At 43.0% G+C, this 22,418-nt stretch overlaps 2 protein-coding genes and 1 long non-coding RNA gene across 5 annotated transcripts; 1 reads left to right on the forward strand and 2 right to left on the reverse strand.

Annotated features, from left to right (window-relative positions):
• Nucleotides 1–1,766: 1,766 nt before the first annotated feature.
• LOC127314424 (uncharacterized) lies at nt 1,767–6,323 on the forward strand. 3 transcript variants are annotated; one of them, XM_071823385.1, is made up of 6 exons: nt 1,767–2,026; nt 2,105–2,426; nt 3,802–4,014; nt 4,203–4,351; nt 4,430–4,498; nt 4,770–6,323. In XM_071823385.1, exons 1-6 carry the CDS (start codon nt 1,782–1,784, stop codon nt 5,992–5,994), a joined length of 2,223 nt encoding a protein of 740 aa, XP_071679486.1. In that variant the 5' UTR covers nt 1,767–1,781; the 3' UTR covers nt 5,995–6,323. The 3 variants fall into 3 exon arrangements, with proteins under 3 accessions (XP_071679486.1, XP_051200849.1, XP_051200850.1); XM_051344889.2 differs by having other exon boundaries at nt 1,916–2,026; nt 2,105–2,403; nt 4,770–6,321; XM_051344890.2 differs by having other exon boundaries at nt 1,926–2,021; nt 2,105–2,403; nt 4,770–6,322.
• Nucleotides 6,324–7,994: 1,671 nt separating this feature from the next.
• LOC127312375 (uncharacterized) lies at nt 7,995–9,382 on the reverse strand. The gene is made up of 2 exons (XR_007858298.2): nt 9,034–9,382; nt 7,995–8,776 (listed from the first exon to the last, which is right to left on the reverse strand). It is a non-coding gene; the product is annotated as an uncharacterized lncRNA (long non-coding RNA).
• A 1,494-nt stretch (nt 9,383–10,876) lies between these two features.
• On the reverse strand, nt 10,877–12,852 carry LOC127314423 (BTB/POZ and MATH domain-containing protein 3-like). Its single transcript, XM_051344888.1, has 2 exons — nt 12,509–12,852; nt 10,877–12,281 (listed from the first exon to the last, which is right to left on the reverse strand). Exons 1-2 carry the CDS (start codon nt 12,763–12,765, stop codon nt 11,084–11,086), a joined length of 1,455 nt encoding a protein of 484 aa, XP_051200848.1. The 5' UTR covers nt 12,766–12,852; the 3' UTR covers nt 10,877–11,083.
• Nucleotides 12,853–22,418: the final 9,566 nt, after the last annotated feature.

The raw sequence follows: 22,418 nt of genomic DNA on the forward strand, positions 1-22,418 counted from the left end.
TAGAGTTATCGAATAAAAATAAAGGTGGAGATTTTCCCTGACTCTACGATTCAAGCAAAATCTCGGGGGCTACTGACATAGGTATCCCCAATGGGTCTGCCGAAGATGGTACCCGGGGTTTATTGAAGGCCCACGACCCGAAGGATAAGAAGAATTCGGAAGCCCAACTTGTTAGTTAAGGAAAGCTAGAGTTGTATTAGGGAAGAACACTTGTAATATTACGGGAGGAGTTGGAAACCTTCCCGAACTCTGTAACTTGTACATCAAGAATCCCTCGGCTCCGCCTCCTATATAAGGGGGAGTCGAGGGACAAAGAAAGCATCGATTCATTGTCTCACAAACCCTAGTTTTCATATCGTCGAGTACTTTTCGACTGAAACCTTCGAGATCTACTTGCCCTCTACTTCTAACTAAACCCTAGTCTACAACCCGTAGGCATTGACAAGTTAATACCTTGTCAGACGGCGACGTGATTCCAGCACACTCGTTGCTCGAGACCATCAACAACCAATGTTTTTCTTGGGTAGCTTACAGGGACTAGGCAACCTAGTTTGCAGTTGCCAAAGAGTAGATACCGATCTTCTCCCCCTCTCTGGAAGGCTCTCACGTCTGCCCACCTTGAGAGTCGGCCACCTCGCCCCGGGCCAACCCGAAGCCCTCGCCGGCGGCGATGCCGCTCGGAGGAGGTGGAGGAGAGGCGTCGGTTGTAGTCTAGGATTTAGTAGTTGGCTTGATGCCGTGTTTTAGCGATATGCCCGAAGATGGAGACCAGATCTTGCGGGACGGATCTGGGCGTTCCTGGCTCTCCTCTTCATCGACGGCCGTCTCCGGTGGCAGGAGGCGTGGCGGAGACGGGGATGGGCGCCAGGCTTCTTCTCCAATAAGATCCCTCCTTCCTTTGTTTCAAGGCTGCTGAGTATGGCGTTCTTCCGCGGCGTCAATTGGTGGCTGACATGGCTCTCCTCCATATCACCATGGTGGTGGTTGGCTGGATTTGGCCCTGTCGGTGAGGCCTTTCTTAATAAGTTGTTGCTGCTTCAATTTGCTGGGGATTTTGCTGCTGCAGTCTCTCTCTCTTTCTGGCCTTGGTGGTGTGAAGGAGATCTGGAGGCCGGCAGTGTTTTCCTGCTGGATTGGAGCAGTTCGGGGAGATTATCTCACTTCCTTGGTCATCAAAGCTGGAGGCAGCATTGCCTCAGCTATTTCTTGCCGGCAATGCCTGGAGGACGCCGACGTCGCGTGGCGGAGACACCCAGGCCCTACATTGCTTTGATCGGTTATTTTGTAGGGTGTTCTTTGTAAAGTGCAAGCCCCTTTCTTCAAATATTAGGTTCGTAGTGCGAGTGTTGTATAAGGGGTTTTCTGCAAAACTTTGTACCTGCCACTTTTATAATACAAAATCTGGGGTCTTCTAGACCCCTCCCCGAGTTCAAAAAAAAAAAAAAAGTTGGCAGTTGCCAAGTGATGGAGCAAGGAAACACAAATAAGGTCTATCCATTTTCCCTGTGTAACCGTGAAGTAAACAAACTTGTCCTTCACACAGGGATCACACATACCAAGGTAAAACCATGAGCAACACATGCATCGTGTGTGCATTAAAACGCAAGCCCAAAACCAATAATCGGTCGATACGCATTACATGCGTTACGCGATCTCGCGACATCGGCATCACAGGACACGCATGAACGGCACTTATTCCTGCTAGCTAGCGAACTGGGTTGATGCGCACGCACGACCGAACGGGAACGGGAACCCCGTGACACGACGTCCACGTCGGCGAAATGTGGGCCCGTTCCCGTGTCCACGTCAGCGCCCCCGCCGCCACCTCCCTCCCCACCTCCGTTTCAAAATTTTCCTTCCGTTCGCCAGTTCGCACTGTATATATAGCAAAATCGTTCCTTCTCGCCTCGCTAATCCCTTCTCGGAAGAAATCGGGTTCGCGAGCGGGCAGATCCACCTTCTCGATCGGAGGCGAGGGTTTCCCGGCCACGGCGGCCCGATCCCGGACCTCCTCGCCGCCGGTAGGGTTAGTAGCCCCTCCCTTGATCTGCGGAGAATTTTGTTCGAGGAACTGCGTTCGGTGTTTTTTGGGGTGACGCGCCAGGTGTTCGACGGAATTCCGCAATGCCGAGCGGGGGCAGGCGGCTGCCGCCGTGGACGTCGCCGAGGGGCGCGGCGAGGTGGAGCCCCTGCAGCCCCGCGGGCGACCTCGTCTTCGGGAGCCACGTCACGCCGCCCGCGAGCGCCGGCTGCCCCTCCTCCTCCTCCTACCGCGTGACCCCGCCGACGAGCGGAGGCCCCGTCGCGACGCCTCTGCCGAGCGGCGGCGGGGGCGGGTGTTCCAGGCCGCCGAGGGCGCCGCCGGCGCTGGATTCGCCGTACGTGAGGGCGAAGCAGGCGCAGGTAACACGATCGACCGCCGTCAGGTGCAGTTTCTTCGTTTTCCAGGGCCCAGAACTGAGCGCTATGCTATCTGGTCCATCCGGGTGGCTAATTAGATGCAGCTGATATGGCGTATATCAACAGTTGGATTGTGACGATCCCTAATATTTTGGTTCACTTGTCCAACTTGTGAATGCTGCCGTAGTATATTCTGAATTCCGTTCATAATTGCATATTCATTCGTGATCATTTTTTTATGCACTGCACTAAGCGTCCATGAGTACTTTATTAGGCTTCGTCAATCATCATTATGGGTCTAGGTTGGGTGTAGGGATGTGTGGCCTCTTCTTGTCAGAATGATGTGGAGCTGAAGCTTAGGAGATACGGAAAGAGAACTTGATCTGCTCCTAAAGTGTTCCCCCAGTGCACCACTGATAAGAGTTTGTTCCAGCCTTCAGCTAACGGAACACTCTTCTATTAGTTGCGCTGTAATGGTATTCTGCAGCGACTGTGTCCTGCTGAGTCTCATGAGATGCTAGTAGTATAACGCTTTTCGAAAAAGAGCCGTATAAGGGGGAGAAGGATGTATCCTTGAAGCTTAGTTTTCTTTCCAATGAATATTTTATTATATCAAGATATCTTCCATTCTAACTGCATATCCTTCAGCTGCACAAAAGTAGAGAAAGGTGAAGATAGACACCCTGGCAGAAATAATGCGATTCATAGGACAACCTTTGATGAAAAAAAGGACATTAGCGTAAAGTGGAACAACAGGGTTGATCCTTCTACATGACTAGGTGTCCTATTACCATAAATGTGCTGTATCAAAAAGACTGCATCGAAACAGTTTGATAAGATTTAATGGTTTTATGCAGTATGATGTTTCTGACTAGTATCCCCAACAGATGCTTCTGACTGAAGCTATGCTATTATCAGCACGTTAAATAAGCTGCAATACTCCTGTACGTGTTTACCTGCATTGTCGCATTGTATTTCCAGTTCTGTAGCACTTGCAGACCTGTAATTAAAATATTGGGGCCCATAGGATAATTTTGGAAAATATGATATAAGCGTAGACTGGAATGAAAGTGTTGATCCTTGTTGATGACTAGGTGTCCTATAACCAGAAATGTATTGTATCGAAAGATTGGATCGCAAAAGTTTGGTTAGATTTGCTGGTGTAATGTCCTATGTTTTTTCTGACTGGTATCTGCAACAGATGCTTATTCCGCCTGATGTTTTGCTTTTCTCAACACGTTATAGGCTGATATATTTCTGTACATGCTACCTGCATTTTTGCAGTGTATTATTTTGTTCTGTAGCAGTTGCAAACTTGTAAATCAAGATGCATTCAAGCTCTTTATCGTAGAAGCTCTTGTTAGATAAATTTTGTTTCATCACCTTGCTTATTTTTTCCAGTTAATTGAAAAGGATCCCAACAAGGCAGTTCCATTGTTCTGGGCGGCTATTAACAGTGGTGAACGAATTGAGAGTGCACTGAAGGATATGGCTACTGTACTGAAACAAGCCAATCGGGCTGAAGAGGCCATCGAAGCGATAAGAACCTTCCGTGACCGTTGTCCTAATGAAGCTCAAGACTCTCTTGACAATATTCTTATTGACCTTTACAAGGTATCTTGGTCCTGTAAATTTACGTATGCAAGCTAAATCTTTCTGCCAAAGCCCAGTTTGGGGTCTGATTATAGTAGTAGATCTTAAAACGTGTAATAGTTTGCAAAAGCACATGTGAAAAATTCATCAGCGAATAATAAATACGCACAGGGTTTTGTCTGATACAAATCATTTTTATGTTGAACCAGAAATGTGGTAGGACAAAAGAGCAGATTGAAATGCTGACAGTGAAGCTGAGAATTGTTGATGAGGATCTAGCTTCTGGCCGGTGGAAAACTAAGCTGTCTAAATCTCATGGAAGAGTAGTCTATCTGTCTCTCAGAGATGAAAAAGCAAGGTATTAAAAATCTTTCGTACATCTCCATTTCAACAGCACCTGCAAACCCTATTCTAACTCTTTGCTCTGTCATTGAAGGTTGCTGGGTAACCTCGCCTGGGCCCATATGCAGTCTGAGAACTATGAGGAAGCTGAAATGCTCTACAGGTATATCTATGTTGGGGATGGACTTATAAATCTTATATAGATTTCCTTAGATATGATTCATACTATATCTTGAAATTCTCGACCCTATGTTTGCTGTTATTTTTATAAATAAATGTTATCGCACCACTATAGTTTCTCAGTCGGCATCAAGGAGGCTGATACTACTAAAAGTGAACTCTGTTGCTCTGCCATAACATCATGCATCATTTCCAATAAAGCTCATCCAACTCAATCCAGCTGGTACTGACTTGGCTTTTATCTCTTGACCCAGGCAAGCTCTTGCTATAGAAGCTGATTATAACAAAGAGTGTAATTTAGCCATCTGCTTGATGAAGATTGGAAAGGTAGCTGAAGCTAAATACCTTCTCCAATCTATACCTTGCAACTCCAATGATGAAAACCATGTGAGATCTCTTGCCCGGGCTACTGAAGTGCTTAGGGAAATGGAGTCACAAACACTCCCTTCACCCATTACTCAAATGAAGTCTAAAGATTCAAGGATTTCGGTTGCTACTGATGTGGAGAACCTTGAATATCTACATCCACAAATTCTTTCTTCAACTCAACTGAATTATGAAGAGGCACAAATTCCAGTTCCAGCGGATACAGAGAAGCATGAGAATTGCAACCCACAAGCTCTTCCTTCTCCGATAACCCAGTTGAAGCGTAAAGAACCACAATTTATGCTTGCAACTGAGGAAGAGAAGAACGGACAATGCCTGGAGGAGCACCAAGATCTTTCTAAACTGTTCAACGATGCTGCTACACCACAGTCTCTACTCGAGAAACTACGCAAGCGGCTGGTTGAGAAGGACAGACCAAATGTCAGCACAGAGAATCAAATTCAGACTCCTATCTCAGCTGAATGCCTGCCAAACTCTAATGGCGGCATTGATGCTAGTGAGAATCCTATGCAAGAGGGGAAGGGTTTTGCTGATGGGGCTAGAAAAACGTGGGCTGACATGGTGGAGGAGGATGAACAGCAAACTACTGTGCAGGGTAGGAGCAGCAAACATGCAAGTGAGCAGAGGGGCAGAACACCACCATCATCTCAAGAAAGCAGCAGCCTCAAAACCCCAGTCCCAGGTGTTCGGCTACAAAGTTCATCAGCAGGTTCTTGGAGACGCAGCGACTCCAGAATCTCGACAGACGAGAACATGAACCCGAAGTTTGTGAGGACTGCTCCATCATGGAAGCAGCAGAAGGCTCAAGACCACAGCAACCGAGTCAGCCAAAGGCTTAACACGATTCATCTCAGTGAGAAGGCTCAAGGCACCGGGCAAACACCATGGAGAAGCAGTGCAGCTCAGCGTTCTCTTTTCGGCGGCCATGTACCATTTCGTGACAGTGAGAACTGTCAGGGTGCCAGTCACACTGAGGCCACTAGCCGCTGGCCTAAGAACGCGGCGGCGAGCACAAGACCATGGAGGCCGCAGCAGAACCGGCTGCGGGTCTTCCGAGACATCACAGATGAGATGAACCAAAATGTTACATAGCTAGATCTTTATTCCCCACTCACTGTTCTTACCAGTAGTGATTGTTGTTTCCCACCAGAGATGAGACTAGTGAAATAGCTGGTAGTTTTCCGTTCCTGGTTTTCTTTCTGAGAAGAGGCATTAGCGTTGTAGTGCATGTCAGCAGCTCCAAGGGGATGAATTACAACAACCATGAGCTAAGGAGCTCACTTCAGATCCTAACAAGTCCATGAGTTTACAATCTCTTCAGATCCAAGTAGATATCTTTTTACTGCAAAAAATTTCTTTGTCACGCCAAGTTTCCTGTAAAAGAGAAGAGGGTAACTAAATCCCTGCTGTGATTTTTTTTTCTCCTTTTGCAGTTTCTGTCAACTGCTGCATATAACAAACACTACAGTCCTTGTACCTTTTGGCAATACTGTTTAGATGTTACTGCCTGGTTCATTTGCTGCACATGTGGTTCCTGGGACAATTTGCTGCATGATGGATGGGGCTGCAAGATCTGAGCTTGTGCAGAGGCAGGCAATGGCAAATGCATGACTGAGCCACCACCGTGCACCTGCATCGATCTGCATAGTGCTCGCCCTCCCCTGGCATTTTCTACCTTGTCTACACACTGGAGTCAGGTGGATTCCTCCTGCTGGAGGTGCTAACATGGTCGTGGTGTACCTCTCGGCAGCAATAGCAGCCTTGAGCTTCACCTCACCCTGACCTGCAGATACAGGCCGAGGCGGTCGATGTCGCCAGCTAGACTCACAATCGTGTTGCATCCACCCGTCAGTTCATCCAAAAACAAACTGACCTGCGTGCCGAGGTTGTCGATGCATACCGCCAGCTAAACCTCATCTGGGCGACGCTGTCTAGATCTAAGCAGCTATGGCCTTGGCTGCTGACACTGTTGCATCACATTTTTGTGGGATGAACAGTTCACCCAAAAGTTTAAACGAGGAACTAAAGCTGCCAGCATCTGTCCCGGCTTGGCCTCCAATAATTCGGGTGCATGATTGGCCACAAATTGCTCGTGTATATATGTGTGAGGTCTCTACATGTATTGGCCTCCCTTCCATGAATGCTAACGTGGGGTGTATGTCACATAAGGATGTAAATGATAATTTCCACTCAAAATCCGCATTCGCGTCCGTTTGTGAGGATATGATATGCACTTTTAGAAATCCATCATACATGGATGCGGATGTCGATATTAGTTAAGCAGATACAGTAACAGATACTGTATGTTATTGATAATATCTGACATATATGGATTATCGATTTTTTTTGCGGATTATCTAAGGTCCACAAAGAGAATTATCTGATACAATTAGCTAAAACCAAAATACCCAGACAAATTGTCGCATGGTTTTGCTACAATACATGCTGAGGTAAAGGTCCAGAGTATGCAGTAGCAGCCAGTCAATCAGCCGACCAATACCTGAATCGTCCGCGCCGATGACTATTTCAGGCGAGTACTGTATATGGGGGCCTGTTCATCGCTGGTTCAGGAGGATCAATCATTGGAGTCATGCAGAGAGCAATGGAATTCACGTGTCTAGGGCGATTTCTCAAGACATTCGAAATCATTGGTATCAACTTTCCACTTGCACGCATAGTGAACCAAACCTGCTTCGGTGAGAGATATTTTAGGGCATAATTAACAAGATTTATAAGTACTCCCTCTAGTAGAAAATATACGTTGTTTACAGTTATAACACTCTGACCACTACTTCGTTAAGATTTTGTCAAAGTAAAAGGGGGTGACTGAAACACCCATACTCATGCGTGTAAGTACAAAAGTATTTTCGATATTTATTTTCCTTCTTTTACTAACATCATATGGCTTGGAAAGTAGGAATCTGTGACGATGTTGGAAATGACAAGTAAAAGGGAGCAGAGTTAATGGTCAAACTCACAGTCTCATCGTTTTTTCTTGGAGTGTGCAAAGGGCTCCTTAGTTTGGCTCCTTTTGCATCGGGGGAGAAACTGTTATGTGCAATCTATTATGCTCAAAGCACCATGGAAACAGATGATCGGGAAAAGAATAGTTCAGATCAATTATGTGCGCACAAATGTGAACAACATTACATTTTTGGATATAGGGAACATTTGAAAATGTTCATCTCGTAACTCTTCAAAGCAGCTAGGCTAAACACCTTTTTTTTAGAGGGAAGTTGTGTATTAATCAATAGGTAGCTGGTTCTTACAATCTTGCACGACAAGCTCCATCACGCATGACGGAACCTGACCTTGCATAACACCACAACACAACTCTCTATGTCCTAGTTGAGCCAGGCTATGGGCTACCACATTTGCTTTCCTGCCAACATGTACTAGCTTTGTTATTCTCCCTTCCGGCAGCTAGGCTAAGCACCTTGGAGGCAGACCTGAACTGATTACCATCTTGGAGGCAGACGGGTGAAGTGTGAGTAAGTCATAACTGGGTCAAATAATCTGAAATTTCAACTTGATGCTAGTACATGCTAAGGATGTACGATCTAAGCAATTTGAGGAAGCTAAAGCAACTTTAATACTGATGCTCATTAAAAAATGATTTGCCTATAAGAGAAATTGCTTGCTCATACACTCCACGATTTGCATGGGCCCAAACATAGCAAATTTAATCTCCCGAAAAAAAAACATAGAAAATTTAACATGTGAGAATTACTTCAACTAAAATGCACTCATATGATTGTCCAATACAAAAAAAAATATACATGGATAAAATGAATTGCGCAGACATTAAGTACACTAAACAAGCTTGGTTGGATTCTTTTTCCAGCATACATACCGTGATTAGATCAAGAAGAAACTGCATTCGGTTAAAAATGAACATCATCAAGCACTACGGAGAAAAAATTACCGTTAACTTAACACAGAGATAAATAAGCAATACTAGTAACCTACAACTAGAGGAGATGGAGATGTAGAGTCTTCGGATATGCTTGGCTTCGTGCACGCCAGCCATCACAGGCAACTTAATTGCAAAGGTGTTGCTCTAGATGAGTGGCATACAGGGAGCCAGGCACATCCGTATCATATCCTAGTTAAGCTAGCTAGATTCATTACCTTGGCGACATTGTCGCCGCCCGCCTTTGGTATCACAATGTGCTAGCAATAGCTAGTGGTATATGCATGGAGACTGATCTCTTGAACCATTCCATCGAATGATATCACCATCGACCGATGATGTACAGCCATGTATGCACTCTCACTAGCCTAGCTGAGCTGATTGCACGAGAGATGCATTCGTACAGCTGGATTGCAAAGTGAGAGTGTGGGAACTGGGAAGATAGGTGATGGGGAAAGAAGGGGTACCATACATATAGGCCGTGTGTGTTGGCTGGCTCGTTGGTAGGAGGATGTGTGTGCGTCACTGCGTGGGTGTGGTGGGGATGTACATGTCCTCAAACTTGTGGTGGTACAGTTGCTATCTATAGAAAAATCATGTGTCCACCAATTCAAACCATCCGAAAGATAATTTGATCTACAGATGAAAATATGATTTGTAATCTTGCAGCATACTCCATATTTTTTTTGTTTAGAGAAACACAGTACAAACGCAGGTGCTCACATACACGCGCATACACTCACCCATATGAACGCACATACTACCCCTATGAGCACCTCCGGAAGACTGAGCCAGCAAACATAACGATACTGTCAGCAGGAACCACCTAACTACTCAAATGAAAAATTGGAGAAGTTGTCCAAACTTGTATGTTGCCTAGATTCGCACAGGTTGTTCCTCTGCGAACTTCACTAAGACGTCTTTCATAACACATGATCCTGACCTGACCTAATAGCCGTGGCAATCAGTAATAGACTAAAACCGGGATGCGGTTGTTAATTTTTGTTGTTGTTGCAAACAAGAGTTGAAACACTTATGCCAGGTGTTAACCGAGCAAAGGGCAAGCAAGCTATCGACATACCTCGCAAGGACAATCGGTGAACCAAACAGACCCGAGATTCAAGTGGATGTGCCATCTGCAATCAAACGTTTTCCCTAATTTCCTAAATTTATGTTTGTACCATGCATAGAGGGCCCTAGTTTGAACCCAAATCAACTGGCTAGGGCAGCATGCAAAGCACAAAGACAGGAGCTTTACCACACCATTTACAAATGTACAGTTCGATTCATAAGAAATATCACACTTTGCAGTTTGTAAGCAGATACACCAAAATATGTACGTGAGGACACACAGGAGCTTGCCAATTTCAATAGGTTGCATGATGAATTCGAGAAACTGTCTCCGTGATAGTGTCTACCCAATGTCCAATTCCAAGGAAGCAGCCTAAACATACACCATCTTTGAAGGACATAGAAATATTGCATGTTGCTGATAAAGCCATGACAAATCTGTACATGAACCCAGATGCATTCCTAGTTGAAAGAACATGGAAGGATCACTATGGGGATAAGCTAGATGAGCAGTAGATTTGAATCTGATCACTGAAAGCATAAAAGGGAGTACCCAGTGCTGAAAGCTCCCACACATTGTAGGGTTCTGGGGAAGGGTATTCTAGGCAGCCGTTCCCTTGCTTTTTATTATGCAAAGAGGTTGATTCGAACCCAGTACACAAGTGGAGATACTCTACCACTGAAAGCATCACCATCTTAAAGGTTTTGGTGGCTGACATAACAACAGAATTGAAGTCATGTTTTTCAGTACAGGGCGGATCTACATCATTTGATTTTGTGAAACCTAACTAAGAAAAGATTTCCAGAGACAAAATAGCAAACACAAAGGAGACACGTGCTGGGTACTCGATCAAGATTTCCAAAGACTGCTGTGCAAAAATCTTGGTGACCTATGTTTGACTTCTGAATATTTTCACATGACTCTAGGTTAGGGTTACTTGATAGGGATGGAACAATTCAACAATATGAAACAATGCTCCAAACAATACATGAGGATAAAACGACTAGCTAGGAAACTTGATATTGACACTTACACTGAATTTACAGATCATCCCTTCCTTGATCACAAGACATCTTAAACGATTCAACATATAGGCATGCACGCAACATGCCATGACACAAAGGCACCAGACACAAATTACGAGTGCTGTCAGGAGTCACATATATTCAGTGTTACTTAAGGACATGCCTACCATATTAGACGCATTTTTCTTTCGTGGCAAGCTTGGCGATGAGCTCGTTTAAAACAGAGGGATAGGTCATAGTTATATGCTCCCAGTCACTGGCCTCCATTATTGTTTGCAAACTTGAGGAGGATTGTTCTTGCAGAAACTGTAAGCACTCCTCCTTCAACCCATGGCAATGGTGTTGCTCCGCTAGAGAAAGAGTGGAAGTCACCGAGCTCACATCTATGCTCTCGCACAACACCTCTTCACAGGACCACTTCAGCCCTTGGAGATCATATCTGTCTGCTGCGACAAACAAGTCCTGGACCCATTGCAGCCACGTTGCATCAACTAATGTATACTCTTCTTGTCCTTCTTCTTCTATTTCAGCTTCCTCTTCTTGTCCTTCTTCTTCTTCTTCTATTTCTGCTTCATCCTTCTCCATCTCAGGAAATAAGTCTGTGTAGATGAAACTAAGCAAAGCCCTGAACACTTTTGCCTCCATTTCTTTGATCTGTATGACACCTGCCAGAGTGCCCTCCTTCATGGGGCCAAAGAGTTGTGCCATGAAAACTGTAGATCGGGCTGCAAGCACACAGCGGTGTGCGGCAAATGTCTCGCCACAAACCTGGAATGTCACATCAGTGCCCACCTTAGTTTGAAGGAGCTGGTTCAAGTGTTGTCGTAAATCAGGCCGCGGCGCATCAGTGGCACTACCATCCTCGATATTGAGATCCTTGCAAACCATGATGTCACACCGGATGGTCAAACAATCACGCTTTAGATTCTTTGATTTTTCAAAGGCATCTCTTCTCAGAAACTTCCTCTGACCCCAACTATAACCATACTTGGGGAAGATACATGCTTTAGTTGAACGAATGTGTGTTGCCTCTTGCTTCTCAACCTGGTCGATACAACTAAATACAAACTGCACCTTCACAGGCTCTGCAACATTGTCATCAAGAAGGACAATGTAGGCGGAAATGAAGTCAGCACTGAATGAGCTGTCACGGCTGGGCCTCAAATCAATGCACCAGCGATGGCCTCCCACCATGAATGGGCGAGATTTGATGCCATTGCCATTGAGTATATCTTTGGTGCGGGAGTATCCTTCGATCACGAGCAGGTGGTAACCGTTGGCACTGCTGGCGTCGATCATGTCCGACATGGTGGAAATGCCCAGCTCACCGTCAGTGATGACAGATACACCGGCGAACGGCGTGACGCATCTGCAAGTGAATTGGCGCGACAGCATTAGTGGGGATATTCCCCAGAATTTCTACTCACAGAAAAGTGCATTTCAACTTTTCAAGACTGTCCAGTGCAACTAGTAGTATTTTACGGAGTAAGAGATATGAAATTGCAACTAGGAGTATTTTACGGAGTAAGAGATTTGAAATTGCAACTAGGAGTAGTATTTTAAGACATTTCAAATCAAGGATTTCAGGGGCCAAACCTGGTCACGTCCCGCTGCCACGCAGCGGATGAAGTTTCCGCTTGCACGCCCGCGCGACCACTTGCCGCGTCGCCGCCAGAGGCCGCAAGAAGACACTGCTCGACTGATAGCGCCGCCGACGCGCCCCCGCGAAGCGCACCGCGTCCGGTGCCCTTACGCCGCGCCGCCGCTGCTTTCGCACCACCGCGGCCACGCGCCGCTGCTTTCGCACCCGCGCGACCACGCGCCGCGCCGCTCCTTAGTTTTTTCTGCACCATCCTGCCCGATGCGCCGCCCGCAGCCGCAGCACGAGAGTTACTGTCGCTCACCGGCGGCTCGTGGAGTTAGGGTTCGTCAATTAGAAGCTACCTGGGCTGATATGGGCCTTGGACTATTTTATGTGGCTCATTTATTGCAGTACAACCAGATGTGCAAAAATTCACTTTTGACCCCAAACCCTCGACACAAAACACACATTACAATATGAAAATTCCAAAAAAAAAAAATCAACACGTACACATCCAAATTCCATGTGAGCATGTAAATTTTTGAGAAAAACCAAAAGCTTGTGTCCTATGTGTAAAATGGACGATAAATATCTCGTGCAAACCCTTCTTTTAGCACATTTTTTTTACGCCGGCCACACAACGGTTATTCGTGGAACGACTTGGTTCGCCCATAAGTTGTGAATATGTCCCAGCGGCATTTTTTGATTCTTTGATAGTTAAAATATGTTTAAAGTACATTTTAAATAAAAGAGAGCACACAGATCCAATACAGTGCTACCAATATGATAGATTATTCATGATTATTTTAGTGTGTTTAATTTTTCCGCAATCTTCGTTTATCTAATTTCTTTATTGTTTGTTTCTTGTCCAAAAGAAAATCCATGTTCCACATCCACTACTCCACAAGCTATTGTCTTATTTTGCATCTCACTTAATTGCACTATAGACAGATCTGGACTATTCATGTTTCTTTCTTTTTCTTCAGTTTACTTATGTGCCCGATTTTGTTTATTTAATGTTCATATTTTATATTCAATAGCTCTTTCGAACATCTATTTCAGATAGTAACTAAAATTACCCGCGACCGAGTGTCTCTTTCTTTTTGAACTTTCATAAACTTTATTAAACCATTTGCTAGCAAAATCACTAGCAACCAGAGAATGATAGATCTGGAGATCGACAAACCCGCCATAACACCATATTGAGCGAATTCATGGGCTACCTTTAAAATCACACTAACAAAAACAAAACTCAAATTCATAGAAATGTAAGATGCATGAACTCCCAGCGTCACGAAGCAGAACCCTGATCTCTCACAAATCGTATTTTGATGTCTTCAGCGCATGGATGAGGGTGGATGAACCGGATTCAAACATAAACCTATAGAGCACTAACCGAGAAGAACCATCCATCTCAATTTATTTTATGTGTTTTCTTTTGTTTTATTGGGATCGACGAACGCTAAAATAGTTGAAACGAATGGCCATTCTCATGCAGCGCAATGATACTTTAACATATATTTAGTATTTTATGGTAAATATTTACCATGCATCACTACAACATGACATGCGGGCCATGGCAATTTTAAACGCCGAGTCCCGCCCGTGATGGCCACGCCTGCTCTAACACGACAAAAATAAACCGACAAGGATAACTGCGTCGGGAAACTAAGAGCTGGTGCTTTTTTTTCGTGCGGCAGTTTGGGTACGTCACACGCTCACCTATCGAGGCACCACGCCTCTCCGCCTGGGTACATGGATAGACGGCACAAAATTTAGTGTCGTGTATAGGAAAGGTACGGTGCATTATTTTTTTCATGTTTCCTGCATGTTCGATTGTAGAATTTTTTTAATCACAATCAAAGCAAAATTAGTTTCACCACATAATCCAAATTGTAATTTATAAGATAATCCACTTCATTAACACATTAAACTCATTATATTACATTCTAATTTGTTAGTAGGTAGCCAAGTTGTTGATTTGCCTAAACTACCTACTAGAACCTATTTTAGGACTAATGTCGTACTAGTTGCTAATCTAGTTTTTGTCATCTTCAACTAGTAATGCGTTGATGACCTCGAGGACGACCAGCCTGCCGTTCCTGGAAAGGCGATTATTCCTAGCAACCTCAACTTGCCATGCGATAATTACCTCACCGATGACCCGCCCACTGTCCTTCGTGCAGGTATTCAGCCGTCCGTCCTTCATGTAGGAATTCGGCCCAGCGCCTTTGTTCAGGAGGATCTAAAATAACGACAAGTGCGATTAAAATCAGGATCCCATTAAAATATGAAAACGCAAACAAAACAAAACATGATGGACAAACATGTACCTTAGCGGTTGATGAGTCCGGAGCTGCTTGACAAGATCTAGCATCTTGACTGCCAAAGGACCACTTGGGTATATTTGTACTATTTGTATGAGAGGATTACCACAAGTAGATTTCGAAAGTGGATAGATTAGTGCCTGCGATCTAGGGTTTGGAGGGGAAAGAGGAGCGCGGTGGCATGGGTAGTGGAGCTGTAATATATAGTTACAGGAGTGAAGATAGAGCCAGTGAGGAAGTCATGCTCTATGGGCATCTATTGCTCCAAGGCCAGGCAATCTAGTCATCTTTGAGGAAGACGCTCCCAATTATAGGTATATCTGACAATAAAACCTTTTGATACAAGTTATTTATACGCTTAATTGTGTAGTACAAATTAAACACACAAGAAAAGAGAGAGGAAATGCATCAGACACATCTTTGTATAAGCTTAATTATGATAGCGTGTTTCTGCACCCTGGTGCGTATGCACCATTTATTTGAAATGCATTTTGAAAATATTTTAAAATGTCAAACAAATACAAAAAAAGTCATGTGCATATCTTGACATGTTACATGCTCACAAAGTTGTTTTTATTTTTTTTACACATGGCACAATTTTTTTTGGTTTTATGTGAAATTTTATGTGTATGGATAGAACATGCCCCATTACATATGATTTTTTTTTCCTAAATATTTTAAATTTTAAAATATGTTTTGTACGTATTGGATGCATATGCACCCGAGATCAGTTCTGAGTTTTCACTTAATTATTTGGTACAAATTAAAGACACAACAAAAGAGAGAGGAAACGCAACAAACACATACATCTTTGTACTAGATTAATTATTCGACACAAATTGAACACACAACAAAAGAGGGAGGAAACACATCACACACATCTTTGTACAAGCTTACTTATTCAGTACAAATTAAACACGTAAAAAAGAGGGAGTAAACACATCAGACACATCTTTGTACAAGCTTAATTATTCGATACAAATTAAACACATAATAAAGAGAGAGGAAAGCATCACACACATCTTTGGACAAGGTTAATTATTCGTACAAAGTAAACACACATCTTTGTACAAGCTTAATTATTTGGTACAAAATGAACAACTATAGGTAACAACCAGGTTCTCTAGCTTTTCCTTAAGTGGCGCCAACACATCGGCTACGGCCAAGCACGTTGGCTTAATCGAGTTTACTTTGTCTCACCCTTTCTGTCTTGTTTCTTTCAGGTTTTGCTAAAATTCGTTTTGGGAGACCTTGATTTCTTTGGTTTGGGCGATCCTCCACGTCGCCAGCAACGCACGGGAAAGCTCTGATTAGTGCAGTTTACCGATCCGTTCCACGAAGATGCACTTAGGGATTCATAGTGGCACCCATGAACTTCTGACCGGTGTCAACGCCCCGTAAGCCACAACCCGATGAGGGAATTGGTCGCAATCGTACTACTGCCACGTCTCATCTATGTTGTTCTAGTCCTTGTTGTGGATCCACCTGGGCACTTTGCTGTCTTGAGAGGAAATTCATAAATATCCATTATCAAGATCGAAAAATCTAACTGTAACATACCTCACCAAAACATCAAAGAATAAAGAAAATGTATGATTCCGCCACCTCGCTCAACACCACCATAGATAAGCATCATCATGCTCTCGGTGCCACCGCAGTCGCAGTCCTTGAGCCCGCCAGATGCTTCGAGTGTCCACCGCGCGAGATAAGCTCGTACATTTCAGACAATAATGAGTAGTGGTTATGCATGCGTGGTGGACAGTGCTATAAATAATTGTCAAGGAAACAACTCCTCGTGGTGGGTGATACGTCTCCAACGTATCGATAATTTCTTATGTTCCATGCTACTTTATTGATGATACCTACATGTTTTATACATACTTTATGTCATATTTATGCATTTTCCGGCACTAACCTATTAACAAGATGCCGAAGAGCCAGTTGCTGTTTTCTGCAGTTTTTGGTTTCAGAAATCCTAGTAAGGAAATATTCTCGGAATTGGACGAAATCAACGCCCAGGATCTTATTTTTCCACGAAGCTTCCAGAACACCGGGGGAGATACGAAGTGGGGTGACGAGGCGGCGACACGCCAGGGCGGCACGGCCCACCTCCTGGCCGCGCGGCCCTGTTGTGTGGGCCCCTCGCGTCTTCCCTAAACCTACCCTTCCGCCTACTTAAGCCTTCGTCGATAATAGCTCCAGTACCGAGAGCCACGATACGGAAAACCTTCCAGAGACGCCGCCGCCGCCAATCCCATCTCGGGGGATTCGGGAGATCGCCTCCGGCACCCTGCCGGAGAGGGGAATCATCTCCCGGAGGACTCTACACCGCCATGGTCGCCTCCGGAGTGATGTGTGAGTAGTTCACCCCTGGACTATGGGTCCATAGCAGTAGCTAGATGGTCGTCTTCTCCTAATTGTGCTATCATTGTTGGATCTTGTGAGCTGCCTAACATGATCAAGATCATCTATCTGTAATACTATATGTTGCGTTTGTTGGGATCTGATGAATAGTGAATGCTATGTTATGTTGATTATCAATCTATCATCTATGTGTTGTTTATGAACTTGCATGCTCTCCGTTGCTAGTAGAGGCTCTGACCAAGTTTTTGCTTGTAACTCCAAGAGGGAGTATTTATGCTCGATAGTGGGTTCATGCCTCCATTAAATCTGGGACAGTGACAGAAAGTTCTAAGGTTGTGGATGTGCTGTTGCCACTAGGGATAAAACATCAATGCTATATCTAAGGATATATTTGTTGATTACATTACGCACCATACTTAATGCAATTGTCTGTTGTTTGCAACTTAATGCGGAGGGTTCGGATGATAACCTGAAGGTGGACTTTTTAGGCATAGATGCATGCTGGATAGCGGTCTATGTACTTTGTCGTAATGCCCAATTAAATCTCACACTACTCATCATAACATGTATGTGCATGGTCATGCCCTCTTTATTTGTCAATTGCCCAACTGTAATTTGTTCACCCAATATGCTTATTCTTATGGGAGAGACACCTCTAGTGAACTGTGGACCCCGGTCCATTCTTTACATCGAATACAATCTACTGCAATACTCGTTCTACTGTTTTCTGCAAACATCATCATCCACACTATATATCTAATCCTTTGTTACAGCAAGCCGGTGAGATTGACAACCTCACTGTTACGTTGGGACAAAGTACTTTGGTTGTGTTGTGCAGGTTCCACGTTGGCGCCGGAATCCCTGGTGTTGCGCCGCACTACACTCCGTCGCCATCAACCTTCAACGTGCTTCTTGGCTCCTACTGGTTCGATAAACCTTGGTTTCTTACTGAGGGAAAACTTGCCGCTGTACGCATCACACCTTCCTCTTGGGGTTCCCAACGGGCACGTTAACTGCGCGCCAGCATCAAGATATTTTCTGGCGCCGTTGCCGGGGAGATCAAGACACGCTGAAAGGGGAGTCTCCACTTCCAATCTCTTTACTTTGTTTTTGTCTTGCTTTACTTTATTTGCTACTTTGTTTGCTGCATTATATCAAAACACAAAAAAATTAGTTGCTAGCTTTACTTTATTTACTGTCTTGTTTGCAATCTCCATATTAAAAACACAAAAAATTAGTTACTTGCATTTACTTTATCTAGTTTGCTTTATTTACTGCTGCTAAAATGGGTACTCCTGAAAATACTAAGTTGTGTGACTTCACAACCACAAATAATAATGATTTCTTATGCACACCTATTGCTCCACCTGCTACTGCAGCAGAATTCTTTGAAATTAAACCTGCTTTACTGAATCTTGTTATGAGAGAGCAATTTTCTGGTGTTAGTTGTGATGATGTTGCTGCCCATCTCAATAATTTTGTTGAACTATGTGAAATGCAAAAGTATAAGGATGTAGATGGTGACATTATAAAATTAAAATTGTTTCCTTTCTCATTAAGAGGAAGAGCTAAAGATTGGTTGCTATCTCTGCCTAAGAATAGTATTGATTCATGGACTAAATGCAAGGATGCTTTTATTGGTAGATATTATCCTCCTGCTAAAATTATATCTTTGAGAAGTAGCATAATGAATTTTAACCAATTGGATAATGAGCATGTTGCCCAAGCATGGGAAAGAATAAAATCTTTGGTTAAAAATTGCCCAACCCATGGATTGACTACTTGGATGATCATCCAAACCTTTTATGCAGGACTGAATTTTTCTTCGCGGAACTTATTGGATTCAGCTGCTGGAGGTACCTTTATGTCCATCACTCTAGGCGACGCAACAAAGCTTCTTGATAATATGATGATTAATTACTCTGAATGGCACACGGAAAGAGCTCCACAAGGTAAGAAGGTAAATTCTGTCGAAGAAACCTCCTCCTTGAGTGATAAGATTGATGCTATTATGTCTATGCTTGTGAATGGTAGGACAGATGTTGATCCTAATAATGTTCCGTTAGCTTCATTGGTTGCCCAAGAATAACATGTTGATGTGAACTTCATTAAAAATAATAATTTCAACAACAATGCTTATCGGAACAATTCTAGTAACAACTATAGGCCATATCCTTATAATAATGGTAACAGTTATGATAATTCTTATGGGAATTCTTACAACAATAATAGGAATACACCCCCTGGACTTGAAGCCATGCTTAAAGAATTTATTAGTACACAAACTGCTTTTAACAAATCTGTTGAAGAAAAGCTTGGGAAAATTGATATACTTGCTTCTAAAGTCAATAGTCTTGCTGCTGATGTTGATCTTTTGAAATCGAAAGTTATGCCTAATGAAAATAAAGATATTAAGTCATTTTCTACAGCAAACGCCATCCAAGTTAGAATTAATGAGAATGTAAGATTGATGGCCGAATTGCGTGCTAAGTGGGAGAAAGAAGAAAATGCTAAAGATAACAATGTAGCTAAAGTTTGGACTATTACCACCATTAGTAATGCTAATGCTTCACATGTTGCTGCACCTCCTACTATTAATGGTAAAAGAATTGGTGTTGGCAATGTTTCCACTTCTAATGCAAAGCGTGAAAAAGCTGCACAGCTGCTAAAGCTATGAAACTGCCTGCGATAAAACTGCTGAAATTTTTTCTAATGTTGGGGATAATGATCCCATTGCTTTAGATCATAATGGTTTAGATTTTGATGATTGCCATATCTCTGAAGTTATGAAGTTCTTACAAAAACTTGCTAAAAGTCCTAATGCTAGTGCTATAAATTTGGCCTTTACGAAACATATTACAAATGCTCTCATAAAAGCTAGAGAAGAGAAATTAAATCGTGAAGCTTCTATTCCTAGGAAGTTAGAGGATGGTTGGGAGCCCATCATTAAGATGAAGGTCAATGACTTTGATTGTAATGCTTTATGTGATCTTGGTACAAGTATTTCCGTTATGCCTAAGAAAATCTATAATATGCTTGACTTGCCACCATTGAAAAATTGTTATTTGGATGTTAATCTTGCTGATAACTCTACAAAGAAACCTTTGGGGAGGGTTGATAATGTTCGCATTACGGTTAACAATAACCTTGTCCCCGTTGATTTTGTTGTCTTGGATATTGAATGCAATGCATCTTGTCCCATTATATTGGGAAGACCTTTTCTTCGAACTGTTGGTGCTATTATTGATATGAAGGAAGGTAATATTAAATATCAATTTCCTCTCAAGAAAGGTATGGAACACTTCCCTAGAAAGAGAATGAAGTTACCTTTTGATTCTATCATTAGAACAAATTATGATGTTGATGCTTCGTCTCTTGATAATACTTGATACACACTTTCTGCGCCTAGCTGAAAGGCGTTAAAGAAAAGCGCTTATGGGAGACAACCCATGATTTTACTACATCACTTTTGTTTTATATTTGAGTCTTGGAAGTTGTTAATACTGTAGCAACCTCTCCTTATCTTAATTTTGTTGCATTGTTGTGCCAAGTAAAGTCTTTGATAGTAAGGTTCATACTAGATTTGGATTACTGCGCAGAAACAGATTTCTTGCTGTCACGAATCTGAGTTGAATTCTCTGTAGGTAACTCAGAAAATTCTGCCAATTTACGTGAGTGATCCTCAGATATGTACGCAACTTTCATTCAATTTGAGCATTTTCATTTGAGCAAGTCTGGTGCCTCTTAGAAATTCGTCTTTACGAACTGTTCTGTTTTGACAGATTCTGCCTTTTATTTCACATTGCCTGTTTTGCTATGCTTGATGGATTTCTTTGTTCCATTAACTTTCAGTAGCTTTGTGCAATGTCCAGAAGTGTTAATAATGATTATGTCACCTCTGAACATGTGAATTTTGGTTATGCACTAACCCTCTAATAAGTTGTTTTGAGTTTGGTGTGGAGGAAGTTTTCAAGGATCAAGAGAGGAGGATGATACAATATGATCAAGGAGAGTGAAAGCTCTAAGCTTGGGGATGCCCCGGTGGTTCATTCCTGCATATTTCAATAAGACTCAAGCATCTAAGCTTGGGGATGCCCAAGGCATCCCCTTCTTCATCGACAACATTATCAGGTTCCTCTAGTGAAACTATATTTTTATTCCGTCACATCTTATGTACTTTGCTTGGAGCGTCTGTTTGTTTTTGTTTTGTTTTGTTTGAATAAAGTTGGATCCTAGCATTCATTGTGTGGGAGAGAGACACGCTCCGCTGTTGCGTATGGACAAATATGTCCTTAGGCTTTACTCATAATGTTCATGGCGAAGGTTAAAACTGCTTCGTTAATTGTTATATGGTTGGAAAGGGGAAATGCTACATGTGGTAATTGGTAGAATGTCTTGAATAATTTGATACTTGGCAATTGTTGTGCTCATAAAGATCATGTTTAAGCTCTTGCATCATATGCTTTTCACCTATTAGTGAAGAAATACATAGAGCTTGTTGAAATTTGGTTTGCATGATTGGTCTCTCTAAAGTCTAGATATTTTCTAGTAAGGGTTTGAGCAACAAGGATGACAGTGTAGAGTCTTATAATGCTTGCAATATGTTTTTATGTGGGTTTTGCTGTACCGGTTCATACTTGTGTTTGCTTCAAATAACCTTGCTAGCCTAAGCCTTGTATTGAGAGGGATTACTTCTCGTGCATCCAAATCCTTGAGCCAATAACTATGCCATTTGTGTCCACCATACCTACCTACTACATGGTATTTCTCCGCCATTTCAAAGTAAATTGCTTGAGCGCTACCTTTAAATTTATATCCTTTATCTTTGTAATGTATAGCTCATGGGACAAATAGCCTAAAAACTATTGTGGTATTGAATATGTATTTATGTATCTTATTTCTTATTAAGTTGCTTGTTGTGCGATAACCATGTTCCTGGGGACGCCATCAACTACCCTTTGTTGAATATCATGTGAGTTGCTATGCATGTTCGTCTTGTCTGAAGTAAGGGCGATTTACCATGAGTTGAATGGTTTGAGCATGCATATTGTTAGAGAAGAACATTGGACCGCTAACTAAAGCCATGATCCATGGTGGAAGTTTCAGTTTTGGACAACAATCCTCAATCTCTTATGAGAATATTAATTGTTGTTGAATGCTTAAGCATTAAAGAGGAGTCCATTATCTGTTGTCTATGTTGTCCCGGTATGGATGTCTAAGTTGAGAATAATCA

The sequence above is a fragment of the Lolium perenne genome, chromosome 7, assembly GCF_019359855.2.
Source record: "Lolium perenne isolate Kyuss_39 chromosome 7, Kyuss_2.0, whole genome shotgun sequence".
Lineage (NCBI taxonomy): Eukaryota > Viridiplantae > Streptophyta > Magnoliopsida > Poales > Poaceae > Lolium > Lolium perenne.

What these genes read in the sequence shown, in the direction of transcription:
- LOC127314424 (XM_071823385.1), top strand. Translation starts at nt 1,782, where the DNA reads ATGTGGGCCCGTTCCCGTGTCCACGTCAGCGCCCCCGCCGCCACCTCC. An exon ending in ACACGATCGACCGCCGTCAG is followed by an intron (nt 2,427 to 3,801) that starts GTGCAGTTTCTT and finishes TATTTTTTCCAG; the next exon opens with TTAATTGAAAAGGATCCCAA. An exon ending in GAAGCTGAAATGCTCTACAG is followed by an intron (nt 4,499 to 4,769) that starts GTATATCTATGT and finishes CTCTTGACCCAG; the next exon opens with GCAAGCTCTTGCTATAGAAG.
- LOC127314423 (XM_051344888.1), bottom strand. Translation starts at nt 12,765, where the DNA reads ATGGTGCAGAAAAAACTAAGGAGCGGCGCGGCGCGTGGTCGCGCGGGT. An exon ending in TGGCAGCGGGACGTGACCAG is followed by an intron (nt 12,282 to 12,508) that starts GTTTGGCCCCTG and finishes ATTCACTTGCAG; the next exon opens with ATGCGTCACGCCGTTCGCCG.